Source organism: Quercus lobata, chromosome 9, assembly GCF_001633185.2.
Source record: "Quercus lobata isolate SW786 chromosome 9, ValleyOak3.0 Primary Assembly, whole genome shotgun sequence".
NCBI classification, from domain to species: Eukaryota; Viridiplantae; Streptophyta; class Magnoliopsida; order Fagales; family Fagaceae; genus Quercus; species Quercus lobata.
The window spans coordinates 24,748,486-24,771,977 of record NC_044912.1 but is presented as its reverse complement, the minus strand read 5'-3'; the positions used below and the strand labels follow the sequence as shown (position 1 = coordinate 24,771,977).

Below are 23,492 nucleotides of genomic sequence, written 5' to 3'. Positions count from 1 at the left end.
AAGACTCTTTGCCAAGACTTGGAAAGTATGATGAGGAGCTTTTGGTGGGGGCAAAAGGACAAAGAGAACAAGATTGCGTGGGTTAGTTGGAGGAGGATGTGTCGATCTAAACTCCATGGAGGTATGGGCTTCAGAAACATACAAGCCTTTAACCTTGCCATGCTAGCCAAGCAAGGTTGGAGAATTCTCACAAACCCCGACTTCCTAGTGGCTCAAGTTTTCAAAGCAAAATACTTTCCTTTTGATGATGTCCTCAATTCCAAAAAAGGGAGTAACCCCTCATATGCTTGGCGAAGCATCCACAATAGTCTTGAGGTTATTAAAAGGGGCACAAGGTGGAGGGTTGGCAATAGCCGGCGAATCCATATTTGGGATGATAGATGGTTGCCAACACCATCAACCCACAAGGTGATTTCCCCCTAAGCTGGCTATGGAGACTTTCCCTGGGTGTCTTCCCTCATAGACAATGACACTAGATGGTGGAAAATTGATGTAATTAATGCCACTTTTCTGCCCCATGAAGCCAGCACCATCCTTAAAATCCCACTAAACTATAATTTTCCAGAAGATTGTCTTATTTGGATAGGCAACAAGAGGGGTGAGTTTACAGTTAAAAATGCATATCATATAGCTTCAGGTATTGTGGATTCAATTGAGGAAGGTGAAAGCACCTCAAGCAGCTCAAGGACCCTTTTGTGGAAGCGGATATGGCAGCAAAAAGTCCCTCCGAATGTCAAAATTTTTGCTTGGAGAACTTGTGTCAACGCTCTTCCAACTATGAAAAATCTAAACCACAGAGGTGTCCATTGCTCTAGCTTCTGCCCACTATGTGACAAAGCCATTAAGACTACAGCCCATGCACTTCTTCATTGCGATCATGCAAAAATGACTTGGGCATTTTGGTACAATTGTCCTGTGGACCTCTCCACCTCTTATTGTGACTTAGTGGATATTGCCTTAGATTTTATTGCAAAAGGCTCCCCGAATGATTTAGAGCTCTTCTTTGCTGTTGTCTGGTCTATTTGGTGGAATCGCAATCAAGCAATCCATGAGGACTCGGGTTCCCCTCCAATCCATGCTTGGGAAATGGTAGGTGGACTCTTGGCCGAATACAAGGCAGCTTGCTCTTGTCCGAGGTTATCTCAGTCCATTCCTCAGTCCAAGTGGAAAGCTCCACCTACGGGCTTCATTAAAATTAACACTGATGCAGCAACTTTTGAAGATGGGAGGAAATCATGCATCGGTGTAGTCATTCGCGATAACATGGGTGAAGTTCTAGCAGCTTCAAACAAGGTTCTGCCCACGTCATACTCGGCTGAGATCTCAGAAGCTCTAGCCATGCAAGATGGTGTGCTTCTTGCAGCGGAAATGGAAGTCTCCCACACTATTTTTGAGTCCAATGCCTTATCCATTATTCTAGCAATTAACGATGGAATCCATGGCGGTGAGCTTGGGCACATAATTAGAAACATCAGAGAAGTGGCTGCTTTATTTTCCTGGGGTTCTTTTAAACATCTGAAAAGGGAAGGCAACAGAGTTGCCCATGAGCTTGCAAAGGTAGCTGGGAATTCTGGTGTTTCACAGGTTTGGAAAATGTCTTTCCCAATTTTTCTAGAGCATCTTCTTTTTGAGGATCTCTGTTTGTAATACTCATGCTTTGTCTCTCTTTCGTAATTCATTTTCAGATGAATGAAATTCTCTTATTTCCCATCAAAAAGAAATCTACTTGGACTCATTCAATATTGAACAAGGATAGAATCATCATCAATAATAGCTTATTCCTGCCATAAGCTAATTCATCCATATTTATGATCTCTCTCTCTCTCATATATTCCTGGTCATCAACCATAACTTGCATCACATACAAACCCTACCTTGTTTGAAAAGGTTTCATAACTTTTTAAGTCCTAAAGTTATCATATATATATATATATATATAAAATATTGTCGCCCTAACATTCCTAAAATTAGTCATTGTACAACACAAAGTTTTTTTTTAAAAAATAATTTTTATAAGTGTAAACCACAAAGCTAACTATGCACAATTATTCCACTTAATAGTACAGTAAAAACTAATTAATACTAACACTAAACATGAAAAAAAAAATGTAGGTAGAAATTGCAGGATTTCCTAATCATAACATTAAAAATTACAATGAACCTTATGGGTGACCACAGCCATAGGTATCAAAGTGTCATTACTAGCACTAGCTTCTTCACATATGTATGGCTCTTCCTTCTCAAAAAAAAAAAAAAAAATTTAAGTTTAACCACAAGTAGTTAAAGTTTAAGTATAAAATGTGTCTAAATTTATGGAATTTGAACTTTGTACTTTACGTTTTTAAAACCTTTTTTATTCAATATTTTATTTTGAGAGTATGACTTTTTTGTGTGGGTGAGTGTGGGATTTTTATTGGGAGTAGAATTTGATTGACAATTTTAAATTTCTCAATTTACCTTCATGTCCTAATTTTTCTTATAGTTAAATCACTTTCAAATAGGTAATAGGGTTATTTTTGGAGGTATAGAAAAGTGGACACTAAAGAGATAAGTTCCAATTATATTAATAGATAACATGAAACAAGGTTTAAAACATCAGAGACGATACAAAATCAGAAAAGACCAATACTAATAAACAACGTACTATAGAAAATTATGCCATATTCTAAAAAATTATTTCAAATTGCTCTGAAGACTTCCCAAGTTAGAGATATATGAAGGTGTCAAGCCATTAATATTTTATTTGTATAATTTACAAATTCTAAAGATCTTACTTTTAAAACCATATTTTTAGGAAAATTCTTCCTTTACAACATTAGAAAAATATGTAAGGTCCTTGCTTTAAGTATGCTTTACAAAAACAGAGATTTGAAGATTGGATTCATGAAAAAAAAAAAAAAAAAAAAAAAAAAAAAAGAGAGAGAGAAATTTTATACCAAAAATACTTTTAAGAAAATAACCACCATGCAATGGCCATAATAGGATGCAACCACTTTCGCTGATTCTATCATAAACAACTTTTTTCTACTAATTTACAAAGAACGAAAAAAAGGAAGAAGAATGAATTAGTGAAGTACGTTCTAGAAATTATTCTACTCTGCAATGATTAGAAAAAATATTCCGTACATTGTAGAGGGAATTTTTCAAAAGCATATTAATAAATACAAAAAATGAAGAAACAAAACTTTCATAAGATACTAAGTACTAAGAATTAACTACACTGACTATCATAGACTATCACTATTATAATTCAATAACACTAAATTCAAATCCTATGAGCCAAAAATAAGAACATATGAAGATTTTTTCTACCCAATTTGCAAGTGTATAAAATAATTAAAATAAGTTTTAGATTTATGCATGCTCTAAACTCAGTAGTTACTAACAATTTATATTGTATTCTTCAATGGTGCAAGTTATATTGTGATAAAACCTATGAAATTTACAATTCAATGAAAATATATGCCGAGTTTATCACTAGAATGAACTACACTCTTAGTCACACTTTTGTTCAAACCCTATGAGCCAAAGATAAAAACATGCAGATTTTGTCTATCCAATTTGCAAGTGTATGAAATAATTAAGATAATATTACATTTATGCGTACTCTAACTCAGTAGTTACTGACAATTTTTATTGTCTTATTTTATTTTAATTTTTTATGGCGCAATTTATACAGTTATAAAACCTGTGAAATTTACAATTCAATGAAAATATATGCAAAGTATATCAGTGGAATTAACTACACTCTTAGTCACACTTTTTTTTTTTTTTAACATAATACATATACAACCATATTTTTCCATTTAAGTTTACTGTAAATATTAATTAAAATGAAACCAATTGAATTTAACCAAACTCTAACAGAACAAATTAAAAAATAAAAAGGGCCTTTAAATAACACATTTTACATGATAATTAATTTTAATTCTATGTTCACCTTAAGTCCAACCATACCAATCAATATAAGGTTATTTGCCAATAGGACCCCTGTTTGAAGCTACAACCAAAACATTAGCATTCACATGCACTAGACCAAACTAGAGAGATTCCTTTAGAGCTTATTTCAGATTCTTATGATAACAATCTTCTTCAGAATACAATCACAGGAAATTGAAAAGAAAAAGCACATCATTCCTAAAAAAATTTAAAGAATTTTTAACTTCTTCCAATGAATAAATTTGAGATAAATTATAATAATATGATCAAGAAATTTAAGTAAAGCAGCCCAACCTTTTTGTATAACCTTGCATAGGCCTCCCATCGCTTTATTTGGAAAGAAGATCTTCTGGCGGCTACTGCTTCAGAAGCAGGTAGTCCAAAGCTCACAGCAACAAGCAGTTCTCTGCCATCATTATCTACTCTGCAAACACAATTTTGATACAGAAGTAGAAGATATATGATACAAAGTGAGAAAATTATACACAAAGTAATTATATACCTGATAATAACAGCAGCAAGCAAGTGACTTCCTTCAACTCTAAGGACTGGATGTCCAACTTTGAGGGAACTATACTTATGAAACAAGTCATCTACCATGGAATTTTGGTTGTCCAAGTCTTTAGAGATATAGGAGGATGCTTCTATTTCAGATTCATCCATGCTGTTAATGGAAGACAACTTGTTGCCAGTTTCCTTATAGAGCCAATGTGCAGCAAGTCCATGTTCAGCGTACTCGTGCATCCTCTAAAAATGTAAAAGATGATATCTCTATCAGTTAAATCTAGTATACGGACAAGTAAAGTTTACTTCATACAAAATTGCTAGAAGATTTATACCTGAGTTCTTATCTGAACTTCCAAAGGTGAGCTGTCAGGACCCTGCACTGCAGTGTGTAGAGACTGCATTCAAAAACGCAACTTTATGGTTTGAAGAGTGGGCTACAAGACATACTAGGTAAATGACAGTGTTCACACTAAAGTCTACTAAAGCAGTATTTCACGGGTTCTATGTTTATTTAAAAGTTTTAAAACATAAAAATAAATGAAGAAAAGTTCTTTTTTTGATTAGGCAACACTAGTCTAGCTGTGGTTATTTAAGAGGTAATTTCTATTCTTTTGGCTGCACCTGCATCAGAAAGGGGAAGCAGGATGATGCAGGACAATGAATAGGCTACATGCATTACAAAGAGAAGAGAGCTATAAAAAGCCGAATGTTGAATGTTGTACAGGGTAGGGATCAGGACAGCCTTGGATTAATTGTATCGAAGGCCTGCCTTTCTAGGAAGGTGGTGAGGATGAAGTGCATAAAATTTAGAAAAGAGAAATAGAAGATTTGGGTGGATCAGTAGAGAGAACACAACCTAATTTTTGTTGAATATTAGATCAAGAAGAATTATGAGAAGTGAGCACACAGAATTTCAGCAAGAAACAAGAAAAGAATTGCTGAGAATATCAGCAGGAGAGAGAAGAGTAGAAACAGGAAGGGATGAGGGATTCAAAAATAAAACTCAACAATTCAACTTTCACTTCATTTCAACACAAGAAGTTACATCCTCTTATAGTTGAGATTAATTCCTAAAGAAATAGTAACACATTTCAATGAAATGTAACAAGGACAATTTATGTTATGTTTGGTAACAGTTTTTGTCTTCTATTTCAAAAACTTGTTTTGGGGAACATAAAGAAAAAAAAAATTCTTGTATTTTTGAAATCAAAAACATGTTTGGTTAGTTGAAATTAAAAAGATAGTTTTTTGAAGAAAAATAGAAAATACTAAACTATATTGTTACTAGGATTTGAATTCTAATGCTAACTCATTAAATGAGATAAATTCATTAAATTAAATGCGTGTTTTCATTGACTTTTAAAAATTAGAAACTGAAAACAGCCTTTTACATGTTTTTAGTTTCCTTCACAAATTGAGTTTTGAGAATAATTTTTGTTTTCTATCCATTTTGGGTTACAAACAAGTTTTTTAGTCTCAAAAATAGAAAATTGTTTTTAGAAACTGAAAATAAGGGTAAAAACCAATAACCATTCCCTTAGTAGCTACTAGGATAACCTTTTTTTTTTTGGATAAGTTAGCTACTAGGATACTTGGATGGAAAGCAGCTGTCAGCTAAGAGCAGCTGTCTTTCTTCACCTCAATTCATAGTGAAAAACTATCATCCTAAGCAACTAGTTCCTGTTTTACCTAAGTCTAGGAAATTAACACCACAAAAGTCAAATACTTAGCTGATATTAAATCTAACAAAACTCCTTAAAAGCCTATGATCGTAGGTTTGACTTATTCTAGAGAAAATCTTCAAAATAGGCTGCCAGACTCATTTATGCTAACTGTTAGTTGTTCTCCTGCCACTTCTTCTCATGGCTGCCATTGGCCTCCAATGAGGCATGTTTGTCCAATCCCCAATCATGTAATGGCTGCAGCATCAGAGGCTTCCCTGGTTAAGGGTTTTCTGGCAGAGGTCACACCAAACTTTTCAATAATCTTCAGACATTATGTGATCTCCATCATGATAAGCTCAGATACCTTAGGGGAAATCTTTTGAATGCTAAAGTTTGAAGCACTTGAGTAGGTTTATATTTACACAAATGAAATAAGAATTTTTATTAGAATAAAGGAAGCTCTAAAAGAGAAGATTCCTAGAAATTACAATCGAAGTTTAAGAAATCCATGATATCAACTACAGAATTACAAGAAACCCCCCCATCATCGTGCATTGTTCAATTAAAGAACCTAGAAAAATAAACTTAAGTTCCAATGTAGATCTCTCCACTCCATCCATATTAACCACATAATGAGAAGCCACAACCCACACAGTACTATTATGATGCCTTCCATGCACCTCTATCAAACAAGAAAAGTCCTCTATCACCTTAGACGACAACACTCAATGCAACCCAAAAATAAAAGAAAACAAAGGACCATAACTCATAGTCAACCAGGCAATTGTGCAAAAGATGATCAATATATTTGTCACTCCTTTTTATAAGGCTATGTTTGAAATCTTACCCAACCAGAAGTTCACACAAAGAAAACTGCCTTCTTGGGTACCTTGCTGTTCCAGATACATCTCCAGGAGAATAGGATTTTACTAGCATATCCCAATCATTCATACTACAATCGAACACTGATCATACAGGTGCTATACTACTATTAGGTCCCCAACTCATACAACCCACCCTTCCAAGAAAAGAAATCCAATAATATAAAGAATCCATCAATGATTCTACGCCCTCCAACTTCCAATCATGGAAATTACAATTGAATCTAAGAAAACAATAGAACACAATGTCCTGCCCTCTAGAGCACAACAGAGAGGACACTACAGCCTCTTTATCCTCGACAGTCGGATATAAATTTGGGTATACCTCTCTTAGTGCCCAATCACCACACCACTCATTATACCAAAATTTGATTTCCTCCCATCCTGTACTCCAATTCCTTTCTAAAGACCGTATCCATGTGGCCTACACACATCCAAGGTAGACTAACCAGCTCCCAGTTCCCCATATTTAGCGGCAACTAATACACCTCCAGAAATGGTCAGCATCCCCCCAAACCTCCATTAACCAATTACCCAACAAAGCTTGGTTCAAAGTGCTTATTTTGCCAAAACTCAACCCTTCATATCTGATGGGGGAGCACACCCAATGCCAGTCCATGATGACTAGCTTTTAAGTAACTAACAACAAATTGGAAATATATAATAATGGGGTAGGTTGGGATTGGACAAAGTAAACCTCACCCCCAAAGCTAGACCAGAACTTACCTTATCGGCTCTCTAAAAGGAAACTAATTACCTAGCTGTATATGTATGGATGGAAAACATATAAAACTGTTCAGTTCAAATTGGTTTTTTTATTTTTTTGGTTTTATTATCAGACCTGTTTTGCACCTTACCTGTATCCCCCATTTTAGAATGTAACAGAGCCAAGTCATCTTTCTGCTTCTAAGGTCTTGCTCTTTTCTGGCCATATTTTAACTTTTTATCACTTGTACTTCTTGTATGTGGAACTTTAGACAAATTAGCTCACAAATTATTTTTAAGTAAAATGATATTATAATGAATAGTAGCATTCCATGCTAAAGCCTGCCATTTCCAATTTAGTATTAAATATTTTATACATAAACATCGATCCACATTCACCACACACTGCTTTACCATATTTTGTGAGAAAATTTCCAGAATTATTGCAAGTGTGTAATATGATATAAACTACATATGTGCTTCCATGCATGTAGTGGAGAAAATACCTGATAACCACTAGGCTTGGGATTAACAATGTAATCATCAAATTCACCATCAATGGGGGTCCAAAGCCTGCATGGAGAAGAAACAGAGACATGGACCATTATCAGTGCTCAAATCTGTATGCAGTTCTATATATAGAGAAATACTATTCCAAACTAGAGACTACAGATACACAACTGGACCAAAGAATCAAATCTATTTTCTGAGAATAGAGGACCAAAAATTGCAATGATAAATTTAAATCATAGTTAAACAAAATCCAGTTAGTGACAGGCAGTTTCATATCACCAACGTTTAGAACAAATTGATGTCATGTAAAATGAAATTTGAAGAACAGAAATTTCAATTTTTTTACTTGTGTACAATGTTGAGAAGACTGTAGCAACATTGAACAGCAGGCCCCTGTAGAGTTCCGTTCTTGTCTCCAACAACTACCCTTAAAGCACGGGCATCATATACTTTACTGATGCTAACATCTTTGCGTTTCATCTGAAGCCGGTAAAGATAGAAATATGAATTTCCGTATTTGCATTAAGAATGAATTCTATCTAAATAATTTTCCAACAAATTTCAGACCAATGAAAGATAAAATGCCTCTGCAAACTTGCAACAAAATCAAAATGCAGACTTCATGTTGTGATGAGCCTACTTGGTCAATTCAGCTTCTGTTGCTCAGCCAATATATTTACATCACTTTTCTGTGTTTTTCAATGAGTTTAATAAAGGAAAAGAAAATTTCAAAAGTCTAAGCAGAATTTGTGCTAAAGATGAAGGGGGCACAGGCCCTAAATATCCAAGGCATGAACCTAAAACACTTTCCTCCACTAGTGATAATTAACACTTGTTTTAAAAGCTTATATTATTAGGAAATAGTGAATTTAATCATTTAACAATAATATTCTAACACTATGCTCATGAGTCACATGTGGACCCAAACTTCCCTTTAATAAATAGTGCTCCCATGGGATTTTCAACTTATTTTAAGTGGATTAGAGAAGGATTAAAATTCAAGACCACTTGCTCTGATATCTTCATAAATTACCACTTATCCCAGAAGTTTATGCTGTTAAGAAATAGTGAATTTAATCTTGTAACCATAATATATATATATGATAAATAACGGAATTGTATTAAATAAGAAACCAGGTACACCCGGGGTGTACATGAGAAACTGTCCATCAAACACTTAAATTACAATGATCAAGCATTTCTAAAAAATTAGAACAAGGAAAAATATTAAAGGACAAAATGAGGAAAAAGATTAAGTTTCGAAATAGATTGTTCCTTCCCTTCAAAACATCTTGAGTTCCATCTTCTCCAAATACACCATAGGACACAATGAGGTACAGCCCTCCATAAATCAATGCTTTGATGCCCACAAAAGGAACCTTGTCAACTCGAAAATAAATCAGTAACACTGTGCAGCATAACCCAAAGGAGACCAAATAGAGTCCACACCATAGACCATAACTCATAAGCAATAGGACAACAAAGAAGAAGATGATTCACAAATTCCCCACTTTTTTTTTACCCATATGGCACCTATCTATAACTGCAACACCCTTATACCATAATATTCTAAGAAAGGAAAGTCCACATCCTTACACGGAATCATCAAACTTTTCGAGGGGAGGAACATTCCACCCTTGAGTTGAAAGTTAAAACAGTCCTTTTTGCTTTCTTTGTTTGACTAGATGATTGCTATGGGTGATTTTTCTTTTCCTTCCCTTTTGAATTTCATAGATTTGTGTACTTTTGCTTAATTTCTTTAATTTCCTTAGTACACTGCCTGTGTTCCAAGGGAGTAGCTTCTACTACATTATTTCCTATAAATATAGTTTTTCTTTACCTATCAAAAAAAAGGGGGGGCCCAAGTGGAAAACTTCGTCCACCCTATTTTCTTTCTTTTCTCCCTTTTCACCCCAACCAAATAATGGAAAATTGCAATATCCCCTCCCTTTTCCTTCCCACCCTTTTCCATCCTCTCCCTTTTCACCCCAACCAAACACACATAGCATAAGGAAAAGATAATGGGGGAAAAAAGAGGGGGCATGGGGAGAAAAGACGACCTTCTTTGGATTAGATACAAAGTCCTCAAGCCTATCCAAAAAGTTACAAACATCAACAACCACTGTAAACTCAGCACTATAATACACTCAAAGAAAGAATTTCTTTCTTAATTTTTGACAAAGTAATATGAAAATTTTAGAATTATGATCAAAAGATTAAATTAACTATTTCCTAACAGTTTAAGGTTTTAGGACTATTAGAAATACGTGGTTAAATGATTAAATTTATCATCTGTCAATAACTTAAGTTTTTGGAACAACCAATAATTTAACATAGTATCAGAGCAAAAGGTATAGAGTTTGTTCTTTGTCTCCTCTACTCTACCTCCCATTTAAAATACCACATGTTAGGCCTCACATATTTAAAAAGGAATTTGACCTCACATGTGAGGGGGAATGTTAGAAGTATGAGGTTAAATGATTAAATTTACCATATCCCAAAAGTTTAAGCATTTGGGACAATCGCCATCAGTCCTCCTATTTGAAATCTCACATATTAGGCCTCACTTATTAAAAAGGGAATTTTAGTCCATACGTAAGAGGGAGTGTTAGAAATATGTGGTTAAAAGATTAAATTTACCATATCGCAAAAGCTTAAGCATTTGGGACAATTGGTAATTTAACAGGGACAATGAGTAGTTTATCATAGTATTAGACTAGGTGATCACAAGTCTGAACCCTATACCCAAGCAAAATTCTCAGCCAAAAGAAAATTCACTCCATTTGAGCACTTTCATGGTAAGTTTTTTAAATATTTTTCAGTATTTTCCAATTTTATTAGTTTGATGAAGCATCTGATATTTTGACGCCAATTGTTAAATATTTTTCCAGAAGTGGGCTGAAGGGGTGGTTTGTTGTACATGAAAGAGTGTTGTTACTTCAGAATTGTTTTCTAAGGTCAAACATATGATAAAGGCATTTAATGGCAAGGTTCACATTCTTTCTCATTTTGTATCTCAAAATAGACTCCCAAGTTCATACTCAACTGTATGAAAGAGTAGCAACTTATTCCTTCCTCCTCTATGAAAATTCCTTTCCATTTAAAAAACTCTACAGCACACTGAGCACAGGCATCTTAAAACAACCTTGAGATTCCTAGCACCATGATGGATTACAGAAGAAAACCCAACTATGTTCTAGGTTTTGAACTACATTGAAGCAAAGCATTTAAGTAAAATATTATGAACATGATTAACTCTTCCAATAATATATCATATCTCGTTTCATAATAGTTTACTAAGTTAAAGCACACTTGCCTAACAGAATTGGTAAAAAGTAGACTCATACATACCTTGCTGTAAATACCATACAAGCTTTTTAGTCGGCTAGATAAGGTTACCTCCATACCCGGAACATAACTACAAGGGGAAAAAATTAAAACAAAAACAAAAACCCTTTAGCTGTGGACAAAGTAACAATGGTGATTCCCACATGGTACATACACCAAATGAGATTTATGCATAAATAAACTAATAAATATAATAACATCTTTTAGATCATATTCAGGAAGCACAAGCAGCAAATGATAGTGTGAGAAGCAGAACATACGAAGTTGATATAATTAACTCCCGCTCAAGTGCTTCCTCACAAACCACCAGAGATGCTAAAGCGATTCCAGCATCGTGCAAAACCTTGGGTTTTGAGTGTGTCTCCAGAGTGCTTCTAAGACTATTAAGAAATTTAGTCCTTTTTCTCCGATCTAGCAAGATATCAAAAGGAACCACAGCTTCCAAAAGATCCTGTAAGTAAAGAATATTCAACTTAAATGACTAAGAACAAAGCGACTAAATTCCAACTTCTAATTCTTTCAGAGCTAGCACACATTGCCCTGGTTCGTGTCTGCCTCTGAAAGTCAATATAAATGGTCATTCCAGATACCTCCTTAAATAATAAGCAACTTACATATATACCATCACAAGTGCTAAAATTACAATTTTAAATAATATCTAGACCATATATTACAACAGGGGAGTGTCCAAAAGTTTAACATAGAAGTTACAATCTAAAATTCAAGAAGGTCAAGAAAAATGTAAGAAAGAGGCATAAGAAGGGACGCTGCGTAAGGCGATTATCCCATATACTATTTCTAGGGATATAGTAAACATATAAAAGAAACATAATTTTTATTTTAAATCTCATACTCTTGACTCTTACCTTCATGCTTGTGATGTCCTCATCAATTGCCATGGACCCTTTATCCTCAGAAGCTATGTTTTTTTCATCCAATGGTAGCAAGCTGGCTCTTGCAGATATTCGTCTTGGGTTTCCTGCTCTGCTGCTAGTGCTCCACAGGGAAGCTAGATCAGCTCGCATTTTACGAAAAACTTGAGGCTGCACATATGAGTGCAGGACATTGAGACATATAACTAAAGAATCAAAACTACATACCAAATAATAAGGGCATGAACAGTTGAGCACCATGGATATCATTATGATACATGATAGACAGAAAGATTATGATCAAACCTGAAGAACAGCAAAGCACAGATCTTCCATTTCAGCTTTCAATGCCCACAGACCCAATCTGGAAGCAAGTGAGCACCATATAACTAAGGTCTCTTTAGCAACAGCTTGAGCCTTTGGCAGCGGCAGGACGTAACTGTAAAATAAATCACCATCTAGAAGTTTGCTTGAATGGTGAAATTTTAAAGCATAGATTAAGGTCAGGTCAGCCATACAATTTCATTATTTTAGGCCTCACAGGATCCACAGTTTCCATATATTCATAATTTATTCAGACCAGTAAGAAAAGGCCCAGGGCAAGCTTTCATGACAAATCATTATAAAGAAAGCAAAAAGATTTTTTAGTTAAAAAAAAAAAAATACAAGGGAAAAAGTGGTGTTTGCTATTGAGGAATCAATTCAAAAGAAAATTAACACAACATAGTCACTGTTAAAAGGCATAAACTGATAATATTAACAGAAGTAGAGAGTCAATACATGGTTCTCATGTTGTGAAGACGATCTGCAAGCTTGATGAGCACTACACGTGGATCATCAACCATGCCCAATAGCATAACTCGTAAATTATTAGCCTATTAAATGGAAAGTTAAAACATGAGAATCAGAAAACTGCAACAGCTAAAATATGGTGCTTCTCTTAGAACAAGAACTCATTAGGTTAAATTACAATGCTACGGTTAGTAGCATCTAATACAAATAAAAAGCATCCAAATCTTTTCAGTAGCTAAGGTACACCAATGCACACCCATGGGTCTCAACACAAGCTTCTACAAGCAATAGGCATATATAAGAATCAGTACTAAATCAGGATATGAGATCATTTCCAATCTATGTTTGTATCAATGTGATTGTTCTCATATATTAGACCTAAGGTCACTTGTGATTCAAGTATATTGATAAAATTTCAAAACAAACTTACATAGAATGGCTTATTGCTTTTACAGTTTAGCAAATTAAATTTTATACCTCTTCAGGACCAAGGGTGTCTGGGTTAACATTTATCCTGCGGTTTCTCCGTAAAAGCTGCAAAAATATGTATAAATATGTCAACATGAAGAACACTGCAGGAAAGGAGATGAGAAAAACAAAAATATTAGAATCTTGCAAAAGCCAAAATCAGGTCATTGCAAGTTTGTGATAAACACTATATAAGGAAACCATCAGAACTCATAGATTTAAATGCAATGCCTCCTAATAAATAATAAAAAAGACTTTGGAACATGACCTCAATGCAGTAGGACATTACTCGTACTAAGGTAGAACCAAATATTATACGAGAAATTGAAAAAAAAAAATTGCATAATTGAAATTCAACTACATAAAATTGAAGTGAAAACACCCCTGCACAGAGAGAATTCTAGATTATGTTATAATAAAATTTCTAATTAACAAACCATCTTCTAAAAGTGACAAAAGTTATTTCTCGCACTTTTGTCTCAGTTGCTCAAAAGGAAAAAAACCTGAAAATGACATGATTAGACAAGTTTCCATTGTTTCCAATTTCATAAATGAAAACCATTTCAAAAAATGTAATAAAACTTCTGAAACTTCCTAAATCAACAGGTGAAAAGACCTAATCTGCCACATGAACCTTTGCCCTTAAAAGTTGAAACCAAAAAAAATGGGTATTATTGTAACAATTTGTTTATAATACAATACCTGATTTATATGACTTAACCTGGAAACACCAGCTACCAACTTAGCTACATCATCACCAAACTCTCCTTCTATACTGTGCAAACTTTCGCATGTATCATCAATCACATCATGAAGAATCCCAGCCACAACTGTATCAACAGCCTGCGGCAGATTTTATAATCTTAATGAAGGAATCGATGGGATGCCATGTGCTTTTGAACAATGAAAGCTTTTCATAAACTACGATTAACACATGCAGCGGTATCATAAACAGACCGTAAATATTTCCAGTAATGTTTAGTCATATTGCTTTATATTAAAATTGGTCATTAATTTCATAATTGCCAACGCACCCGCCGCCGGCTTGGGGGGGGGGGGGTGTTTGTTAAGTAATTACCCATGTATATTTTGCCCCAAAGGTTTCATAACAAAATTATCAACACAGGCATATTAAAGGATATACAATCAAAGAGAAAGGATCAAATAAAGAGGAAAAGGAAGAAAAATAAAATATATTGAGTACTGTGAATCTCAGAAAATCATTTTCAAGCACCAGTGAACTTGAAATTGAGAAGTATTATTAATGCAGCACAAAATACTATCAAAAAGTTTTTACAGAAAAAACAAACTGAAAAATGATAAACCTAGGAATCAATACCTAGTGTTGCTTGTATACGAAAATAACCTTTACTCTAGGAAATTAAATAAAATACTAATAGCCTATTTAGGTAATAATACTTAAAATAAATTTCAATGGACTAATAGTAAAATCAAATTGACATCTAAAATTATATAAAATTAAATTAAAATAAAATTGTTTGCATGTTAGAGATTTCCGACCTATTAGCTTGGTGGGGAGTGTGTATAAAATCTTGTCTAAGGTTTTGGCAAATCGATTGAGAGTGGTATTAGATCAGTTGATCTCTGAGTCTCAGAATAGCTTTGTGGGTGGGAGACAAATTCTTGATTCGGTTCTTATTGCCAATGAGTGTGTGGATAGTCGAGAGAAGAGTAGGGTTCCTAGAGTCATTTGTAAACTTGATATTGAGAAAGCCTACGATCATGTGAATTGGGAGACTTTGTTGAATTTGTTGCATAGAATGGGCTTTGGAGTGAAGTGGTGTAAATGGATCCGTACTTGTATATCCACAGTTCAGTTCTCTGTTTTGATTAACGGGTCTCCAGCTGATTTCTTTGGTAGTTCAAGAGGTTTAAGACAAGGGGATCCGCTATCTCCTATGCTGTTTTTGATTATGATGGAGGTGTTTAGTAGGATGTTGAGAAGAGTGGAGGAAGCCGGTTTGATTCGTGGCTTTAAAGTTGAAGGTAGGAGGGGTGGTGGGGAATGTGTTACACATCTACTGTTTGCAGACGATACTATCCTATTTTGTGATGCGGATGTGGAGCAAATCCTTCATATTCGATTGTTGTTACTTAGTTTGCAGGCGGTAATAGGTTTGAAGGTTAATGTGCATAAGAGTGAAATGGTTCCAATAGGGGTGGTTGATGATGTGCATGCCCTTGCTGAAATTTTGGGTTGTAAAGTCGGTAAGTTACCTATGACTTATCTTGGCATGCCTTTAGGGGCTTCACATAATTCCCCTTCAATTTGGAATCCTATTCTGGAAAAATTTGAGCGGAGATTAGCTGGGTGGAAGAAGCTGTATTTGTCTAAGGGGGGTCGGTTGATGTTACTCAAGAGTACATTATCTAGTCTTCCTACCTATTTTCTATCGCTTTTCACAATTCCTACTCATGTGGCTAATAGAATTGAAAAACTACAAAGGGATTTTCTTTGGGGTGGTAGCAGAACTCATCTGGTAGGATGGGACAAAGTTTGTGCGCCTATAGCTAATGGTGACTTGGGGATAAGGAAACTTACTACTTTCAATAAGGCCTTATTGGGGAAATGGTTGTGGCGGTTTGGGAAGGAAGAGGATCGGCTATGGAGGAGGGTGGTGGCTTCAAAAAATGGGGAAGAGTGGGGGGGGTGGACCTCAAAACTGGGTAGGGGAGTTCATGGGTGTGGTTTGTGGAGAGGCATTCGCATGGGTTGGGAGGATTTTAGTAAGAACTGTCAATTTGTTGTTGGGTTGGGGAATAGAGTGAGGTTTTGGCAGGATGGGTGGTGTGGGGGTCAACCTTTTCACTTGGCCTTCCCAAGGTTGTATGGTATTGCTATTGATAAGGAGATATCTGTTGAAGCCTCCTTGTCAAGGCAAGGGGAGGAGGATAGACGAACTTGGGATGTTCGTTTTACTCGAGAATTTAATGATTGGGAGATGGAGGAAGGGCTACATTTTCTTTGTATGTTGGGAGCTAATACTCCTCCTATGGATGTGGGAGACCGGATGAGGTGGAAGTTGAAGGTTAATGGGGATTTTGATATCCGGTCATATTATAACAAATTAAGGAATTCTCCTTCAATTGTTTTTCCGTGGAAAGCTATTTGGAAAGTAAAGGCCCCTAGGCGAGTTTCCTTTTTTGTTTGGTGTGTAGCTTGGAATAAGATCCTAACGGGTGATAACCTAAGATTGAGGAGACTGGTGCATTTTGTAGACTGGTGCATTATGTGTAGACATTGTGGAGAGTCGGTAGATCATTTACTTCTTCATTGTGAGATGGCTTATCGATTATGGAGCTTTGTCTTTATAACTTTTGGCTTGTCTTGGGTTGTACCTAGTTCGATCCCAGACTTGCTTTTTGGCTGGTGGAATTGGTTGGGGAAACACTCGTCTCAGATATGGAATTTAGTTCCGTTGTGCATCTTTTGGTGTATTTGGAAGGAACGGAATCGGCGGACTTTTGAGGATTTGATTAGCTCCGGTGATCAGATGCTGGCTTCTTTCAGTGGGACTCTTTTTGATTGGTCTCGGGCTTGGGGACTCACGACTAGTGATTCTCTCCCTTCTTTCATTATCTCTCTCTCTCTTTGTAATTAATTTGTGGTTTGGTTTTCTTTTTTGCTTTTTCGTTGTTTTCTCCTTGTACTTTCTGGGTTTGCTCTATGTTTTTTATGCATAGAGTAGCCATTCGTATATATAACATTCTTACTTATCAAAAAAAAAATTATGTTACTGCATATTGTACTAGAGGTCCATTATTGATAGGGCATGTTAAGAAATAAGAACCATATACTGATAATCAAAAAAGTAGGCAATGAATGCTTCCATCTGTTGCTGTTTATAATCTTTATATGTATGCCTTGTGTACCTAAGCAATAAATGAGACACATGTTTAGATAAACCATTTGGTGCTGGAGGATCTATCACCCAAAACTAGTACTAATCCTTTTCAAATTAAATCAGGAGCCGGGGGAGAAAAACAAAGAATGGCCATGAAGTCTTGCATTGGCAGGTTTCCCAAACCAACACTGCTGTATTTCCAGACTATTCATTTAAGATTTTTCCCATCAATTTGGTCAATCATGTCAAGTTCATGTTGTCCTTTATCAACATGAATAAACTAGAAAACTTAAAAAACTGCATGTCCCTACACACACACACACACACACACACACAAAATCAAAAATTCAGAATGGAAAGTCATGCATGGATCACAATGGTGAAGAGTGAGATTTGCCACATCCGCATTTAGTGTTTCCTCAGTTTAATTTTCTTTTCCTATTGTGCCTTCTTCTACCTTTTGCTTGAGGTTGTTCTTTATTGTATACTTCTTGCATACTTGGGTTGCACCTCCAACATCTTTTGATGCAACTTACTTGTTCTAAAATCAGTCAAGAGTGATAAGTTAATACATGTCTTTTCAACAATATAGAAAATTTTGCAATGTTCTTCACCATTAAAATTTATCACAGAACATTTTGCAAACATAGAAAGGATGTCTTCTTACATTTTTGAAAAAGAGAGTAAGTGATGATTATTGCAAGACTAAATGAATAAAAAATGTAAATGCAAAAAACTTAAATCATAATAAGTAGAAAGAGTTTTGCATACTCGTTTGCCACTTGATGGAACCAACATTGCCAAGATTCTTCCAGTATGAATACAATGAGTTAAATAAGGATCTCCTGTCTTCCGTAATTGTCCATGGTGAGCTTTTTTGGCAAATGCAATAGCCTTTTGCACCTGCCTTCACAGATTGAGTGTTTTAGTGGCAGCAAATGACTGTATGGAATTCATGATTCAAGTAAAGATGGTAAACCTTTGCATCACAAAATATAGGACACCCAGTTACATCTACTCCCTCCAGTATAAAAGAACCTGCAGCACAATGATACAATGAATATTTTATTTAATATAAAAATAGAGAAGAAAATGAATCCACAAGTAAAAAATTCATAAGTCAACATTTTCAAGAGCAACACCTGTAAGAGACATGAGGTAGTTTTTTTTTTAATTATTATTAAAGGATAATAAGCATTTTTTTTAAAAGAAAAAATATTTTAAAAGGTTCACAAGTATTATTCACTATGCTGTTTCACATTTTCATATATATATATATATATACACATTTCTGTCTTTTTCTTTTCTTTTCAACCATAATTAAAATATTTTCTGCTTTGAACCTTAGCCCTTCTCAAGGGTTTCTAAATCCAAAATCCACAAATCTTATACCTAAACCCACCACAATGGCACAACCACACCCACATGTAGACAAATTCCCCAATTTGCTCTACATCAGACTGCTCCTCCATATTAAATTGATCCCAGTCAAAAAGCAAAGTTTCAAGCTATTGGCTGCATCATCAATAGAAAAAAATGTACTACAGCTAACACCTAAATTGAAAACAAGATGTAATTTATATGAGCTTAGTTTACCATCAAGTAGCTTTTACCAACCACCAATTCCACTTCCAAAAACAGTTTCACTTAAACAAAAATGGTCATTTTTAACACTTTTGTCTAACGCCTTAATAAAAAAATATTAATACTTCGGCCATGAGAACTACAACATCTGAGAAATTCGAAGTCTACTTGTATTACCATTCAGTATTAAAAAATAAAAAAATAAAAAATAAATAAAGAGAGTAGTATATGGTTTCAGAAAGCAACTTTTGTAATTTCTTCTAATCTGTTTGAGAACTAAAACATCCAAATCCAAAACAAACAAACAAAAAAGGTTTCTCAAAGAAAGAATTCAATCGATAATCAATTGATTGAAAATCAAGAACACAATGATGTGTTTTAATTCTGAAGTCAATGACTTGTTTCTCTAAACCTTACTTGCGACACCTATATAAAGGCTTGTTATACTCGACTTTGTGTCGCTAGTGTACTACACACAGGGAAATCAGATGCCTCCATCCTGGCGAACCCGTGAGTACAGAAACCATATTCTTATCGAGTGTGTGTATACGTGTGATCATAGAGCTTGAAACCACAACCCAGTGAAGTTCACTACAGTATCAACTCTTCGAGGAGGTGCCTTGGAGTCAGAGGTTATGATCATTAACATGGTTGGGTTGTTCCTGAAGGAATTCATGAATAAGAAGTTCAGACATTCATCTATTGCGATTGTATAGTCTAGGAAATAAGGGTTTTTGATCTAGATTGTAAACTCCTTTTATAATGCATTGCCTTATTTGCAGTGTGTCACTCCTGTAGTAGCTTTTTCTTTGGAGATATTCTCCATCGATTTTCCAATTCATTACCAAATCTGTGTGTTCTTGATGCTTTATCACTTTATTTACAGATTTTGTATTCGTTGCGGTTGTGATTTAAATTGTGCTAACTGAGATCACATAATTGATTAATCAGCAATAAATTGATAAGTCCACTACATAATTAATTTGGGGTCTAAACCAGTCCTCTCATTTGGGGAGAACACTATTGTTAATTGGTGTTTCATCTATAAATCTAGTGAAGAGTGAGCGGATCATTTGTTACACGGTTTGGTTGCAAAAGAGTTGTAGTCATTAGTAGGTATTTTATTTGAGGTTCAATGGATGAGGGCAAAGGGGGTTGTCAATGAGCTATTTTTATTGGGAAGGGATATTTGAATGTGACAAAAATAGCTCTGTTATGTGGTCCCACTATGCATTATGTAAATCATATGGAGAGAAGCATAATCAAAACTTCAGCAGTGTTAACCTCTCCTTGGATGCATTAATCTCTCTCTGTCTCTGTCATTCTGTCTGTCTGTCTCGCTCTTTTTCATCGTCTGATACGATGGCTGCTTTAGCCAGTAATCCTATTTCCTCTTTTTTTACAATTTTTTGATCTATTAAAATTCTTTCTTTCTTTTTAATTTTTTAATTTGTTTGAGGAAAAAAAGAATTAGGAATCATCCTTAGTTGAAACATATTCTTGTTTTCAGGAAAGGAAACAACATAAATCACATAATTAAAAATCTTCTTTTGTTTTCATTTCATTATAAGTTCCCTCAGCAACCAAATGGAGCACTAAGCTATGCTCAGACACAAGTTTGTTCTAAAACATATTACAAAAGCATAACCAAAACACAGCTTCTACAAAAATGCAGGAAGTGAAAAACATATAGTAGAGTATTTTCCTGTTCTATTGTTCTTCTTTCGTATGCAAAGTTTAAATCAACCAGCTCCATATATAGTTGTACAAGAATCACTCAAAAAAACAAACTTTTCATTTCATTATTCTGCACCAACATGTTCTTAGCAATCAAATACCCACAAATGCTGTTGACAATTAATTCAAAATTGTCTTACTGAAAGCAACCTAGTATCAAACTTCGACTCAAACGTTAATTTTTTTTACAAAACATAACTACATGAAACCATTCATCGAAAGTTTGAAACAAGATTTTGTTTTCAAAAAGCAATTTATCTTACAACAAGTGAACCATATTGATTGCTCCTCCACAGTAAATTGATCCCAGTCAAAAGCTTCATTAGCATCTGTCAAATAATGTACTACATCTAAATTGAAAAAAGAAAAGAAAAAAGGAGGTAATTGATATGAGCCTTAGTTTAACAGAAAGTAACCTTATCGTCCACTGATTCCGCTTTCGAAAACAGTTACATTAGTCATTTCTAACAGATTTGTGTAACGCCTTAATCAGAAAATACTCTATATTATTATTTTCTACTCTGAGAAATTCATAGTCAACTTATATATTCACCTATACAATTAAAAAAAAAAATAGCAGTATTTGGTTTCGGAAAGCAACTTTTTGAAACATCCAAATCCAAAAACAAAAGCAAAAAAAGTGCTTCTAGAAGCTACTTTTAGCACCGAATTCGCATCATAAAGTTTCGCGCTAATTAAAAAAAACGAAAAGCAACTTTTGTAATCGATTCTAATCTATTTGAGAACTCAAACATCCAAATCCAAAAACAAACAAAAAAAAAAGTGTTTTAGAGAGAGCAGACCTGGCTGTTCCTCCTCAAGCTTGGGCCACAAGAAATCGACCTTGGTGGAGAGACAAGCACCAGAAGCGATAGCGACGGCGGTGACAGCGACTTGAGTGATGGCGGAAGTGACGGCGCCGTGGACGGCGGAGCCGGAGGAACCGGAGGCGGCGACGATGGCATTGGCGGAGGCGAAGAGGGAGGAGGAGACGGTGAGAGCGGGGGGAAATCGGTAAGAGTAGATGCTGGTGCGGCGGTGGTGGTATTTATGGGAGTTGCGGAAACGGTGGTGGAGAGTGTGGAGGAATGAAGGAGGAGTCTTGTGTGCTAAGAGGGACATTATTGTGTGTGTGCGCGCTTTTTTCTTTTCTGGTGGTGGTTACTTGTTTTTGTGTTCACATTTTCTGTATGCTTTATAAAATCAAAGAGAGAGAGAGAGTGTGTGAATATGTGGTTGGGAAATGAACGGGTAGGGGAATCTACTAATGGTTATTAGAGTTAGTTGAATAACTGTGTGGGACTGTGAGAGAGAGTGAGAGTGAGAGAGAGTGTGTGTGTGTGTGTGTGTGTGTGTGTGTGACAGTTTTTGAGTATTTTACGGTAACGGTTACAATAGAAAGATGACAACAACAAAAAAAATCTGATCATAGGAAAAGATGTGTGTGCTCTCGTTGAGAGTCGAACTCAAGACCTCCCGCTTACTAAACGGGTGCTCTAACCAACTGAGCTACGAGAGCTTGCTTGCCGTTCTATTTTGAATTTATTTTCAAATACGGGTGGACGTATGTTAAATTACACATGGCCAAGCTTTAACAAAATTATTGAGAATGAAAGAGTCAACAAAATTAATGAACATGAAAGAGATAATTTTGAACGAAAGACTAAAAACTAGTACAACCATTATACTATAATGGTTTGTCTGTAGCTCGAGATCGAGATGAAAATGAAGATATTGTAAAGGTGTGTGCTAGAAGTATAATAGCGTGTATTCCTATTTTTGCTGAAGCTTTTGCCACAGTTGGGTTTTGCAACTGGCTAGAGATAAAAAGTTCTAAAATATAATTGTTGAGGGCAATTCTAAGATCTTTGTTGATGCCTTAAATAACAATTTGGAGGAGTGTTGGGAGATTCTACCACAGTCAAGTGATGCATTAGTCTTGGCTAATTCAACAAAAGAGATGATAACTTTGTACCACAATCAGGTTTGTTTTGTACTCAAATATCTCTTATTTTTGTAACTGTTTGTCTTCCTTCTGCTGTCATGGAGGCTTGGGAAAGAGATGTATCTCTTTTGCCATTTTACACTTACGAAATTCAAAATGAATATTCACATTTATGAATGACAAAGTAAATGGCTATTGCAATAGCCACGAGAGAGCGAGAGAGAGTTTTCCTTCTAGCAATTAAATAGACGTCACAAAAGCTGCATAAAAAAGTGATACAATATGAACTTAATTTTTGGGTGCTGGCAAAGTGGCAATGTCATCCGCAAGAAGAGATTTAGCTCTAAATAGTCTATTTCGACACCCAGTTTCCAAGACGTTGACGGTGAAAACTCACGCCAATCAATTATAGGTGAAAGCTTGCACTCTCCTATATCAAATGAAAATGTTCAACTATGCCAGCACTAAAATTCTCTAGATGGAAATCTTTGCTGAGTATCCTCATGCATAATCCCCAGGAACCACATACCAAGTTCATGATAGTATCCCTGGAGAAATTATAAGGTTCTCACTGTGGATAAATGTTGTAGTACACTATTCCACTAAAAGACTCTTACCTGTTTAAAATTGCTGAGTTAGAAATTTTTTTTAAACAAAAACTGATTACTGAC

The 23,492-nt window shown here is 35.2% G+C and overlaps 1 protein-coding gene and 1 non-coding gene across 8 annotated transcripts in view; both read right to left on the bottom strand.

Moving 5' to 3' along the window:
* Positions 1-22,201, bottom strand: part of LOC115960317 (probable GTP diphosphokinase RSH2, chloroplastic) — a 29,188-nt gene extending 6,987 nt beyond the window's left edge. Inside the window, exons 1-16 of one of the 7 annotated variants that reach the window (XM_031079144.1) lie at positions 21,680-22,194; positions 18,535-18,593; positions 18,327-18,458; positions 14,392-14,532; positions 13,699-13,755; positions 13,210-13,304; positions 12,736-12,898; positions 12,424-12,600; positions 11,818-12,008; positions 11,561-11,627; positions 8,556-8,689; positions 8,203-8,269; positions 4,779-4,841; positions 4,442-4,686; positions 4,234-4,363; positions 2,162-2,236 (exon numbers count right to left, since the gene is read on the bottom strand). In XM_031079144.1, the coding sequence (XP_030935004.1) occupies positions 2,162-2,236; positions 4,234-4,363; positions 4,442-4,686; positions 4,779-4,841; positions 8,203-8,269; positions 8,556-8,689; positions 11,561-11,627; positions 11,818-12,008; positions 12,424-12,600; positions 12,736-12,898; positions 13,210-13,304; positions 13,699-13,755; positions 14,392-14,532; positions 18,327-18,458; positions 18,535-18,593; positions 21,680-21,998 (2,115 nt within the window). In that variant the 5' untranslated portion in view covers positions 21,999-22,194. Of the gene's footprint in view, positions 1-2,161; positions 2,237-4,233; positions 4,364-4,441; positions 4,687-4,778; positions 4,842-8,202; positions 8,270-8,555; positions 8,690-11,560; positions 11,628-11,817; positions 12,009-12,423; positions 12,601-12,735; positions 12,899-13,209; positions 13,305-13,698; positions 13,756-14,391; positions 14,533-18,326; positions 18,463-18,534; positions 18,594-21,679 lie in introns of all 7 variants that reach the window. The other 6 variants (XM_031079145.1, XM_031079149.1, XM_031079150.1 and 3 more) reach the window with 6 other exon arrangements.
* A 120-nt stretch (positions 22,202-22,321) lies between these two features.
* TRNAT-AGU lies at positions 22,322-22,395 on the bottom strand. Its single transcript has one exon. It is a non-coding gene; the product is annotated as a tRNA-Thr (tRNA).
* Between the last annotated feature and the right edge of the window lie 1,097 nt (positions 22,396-23,492).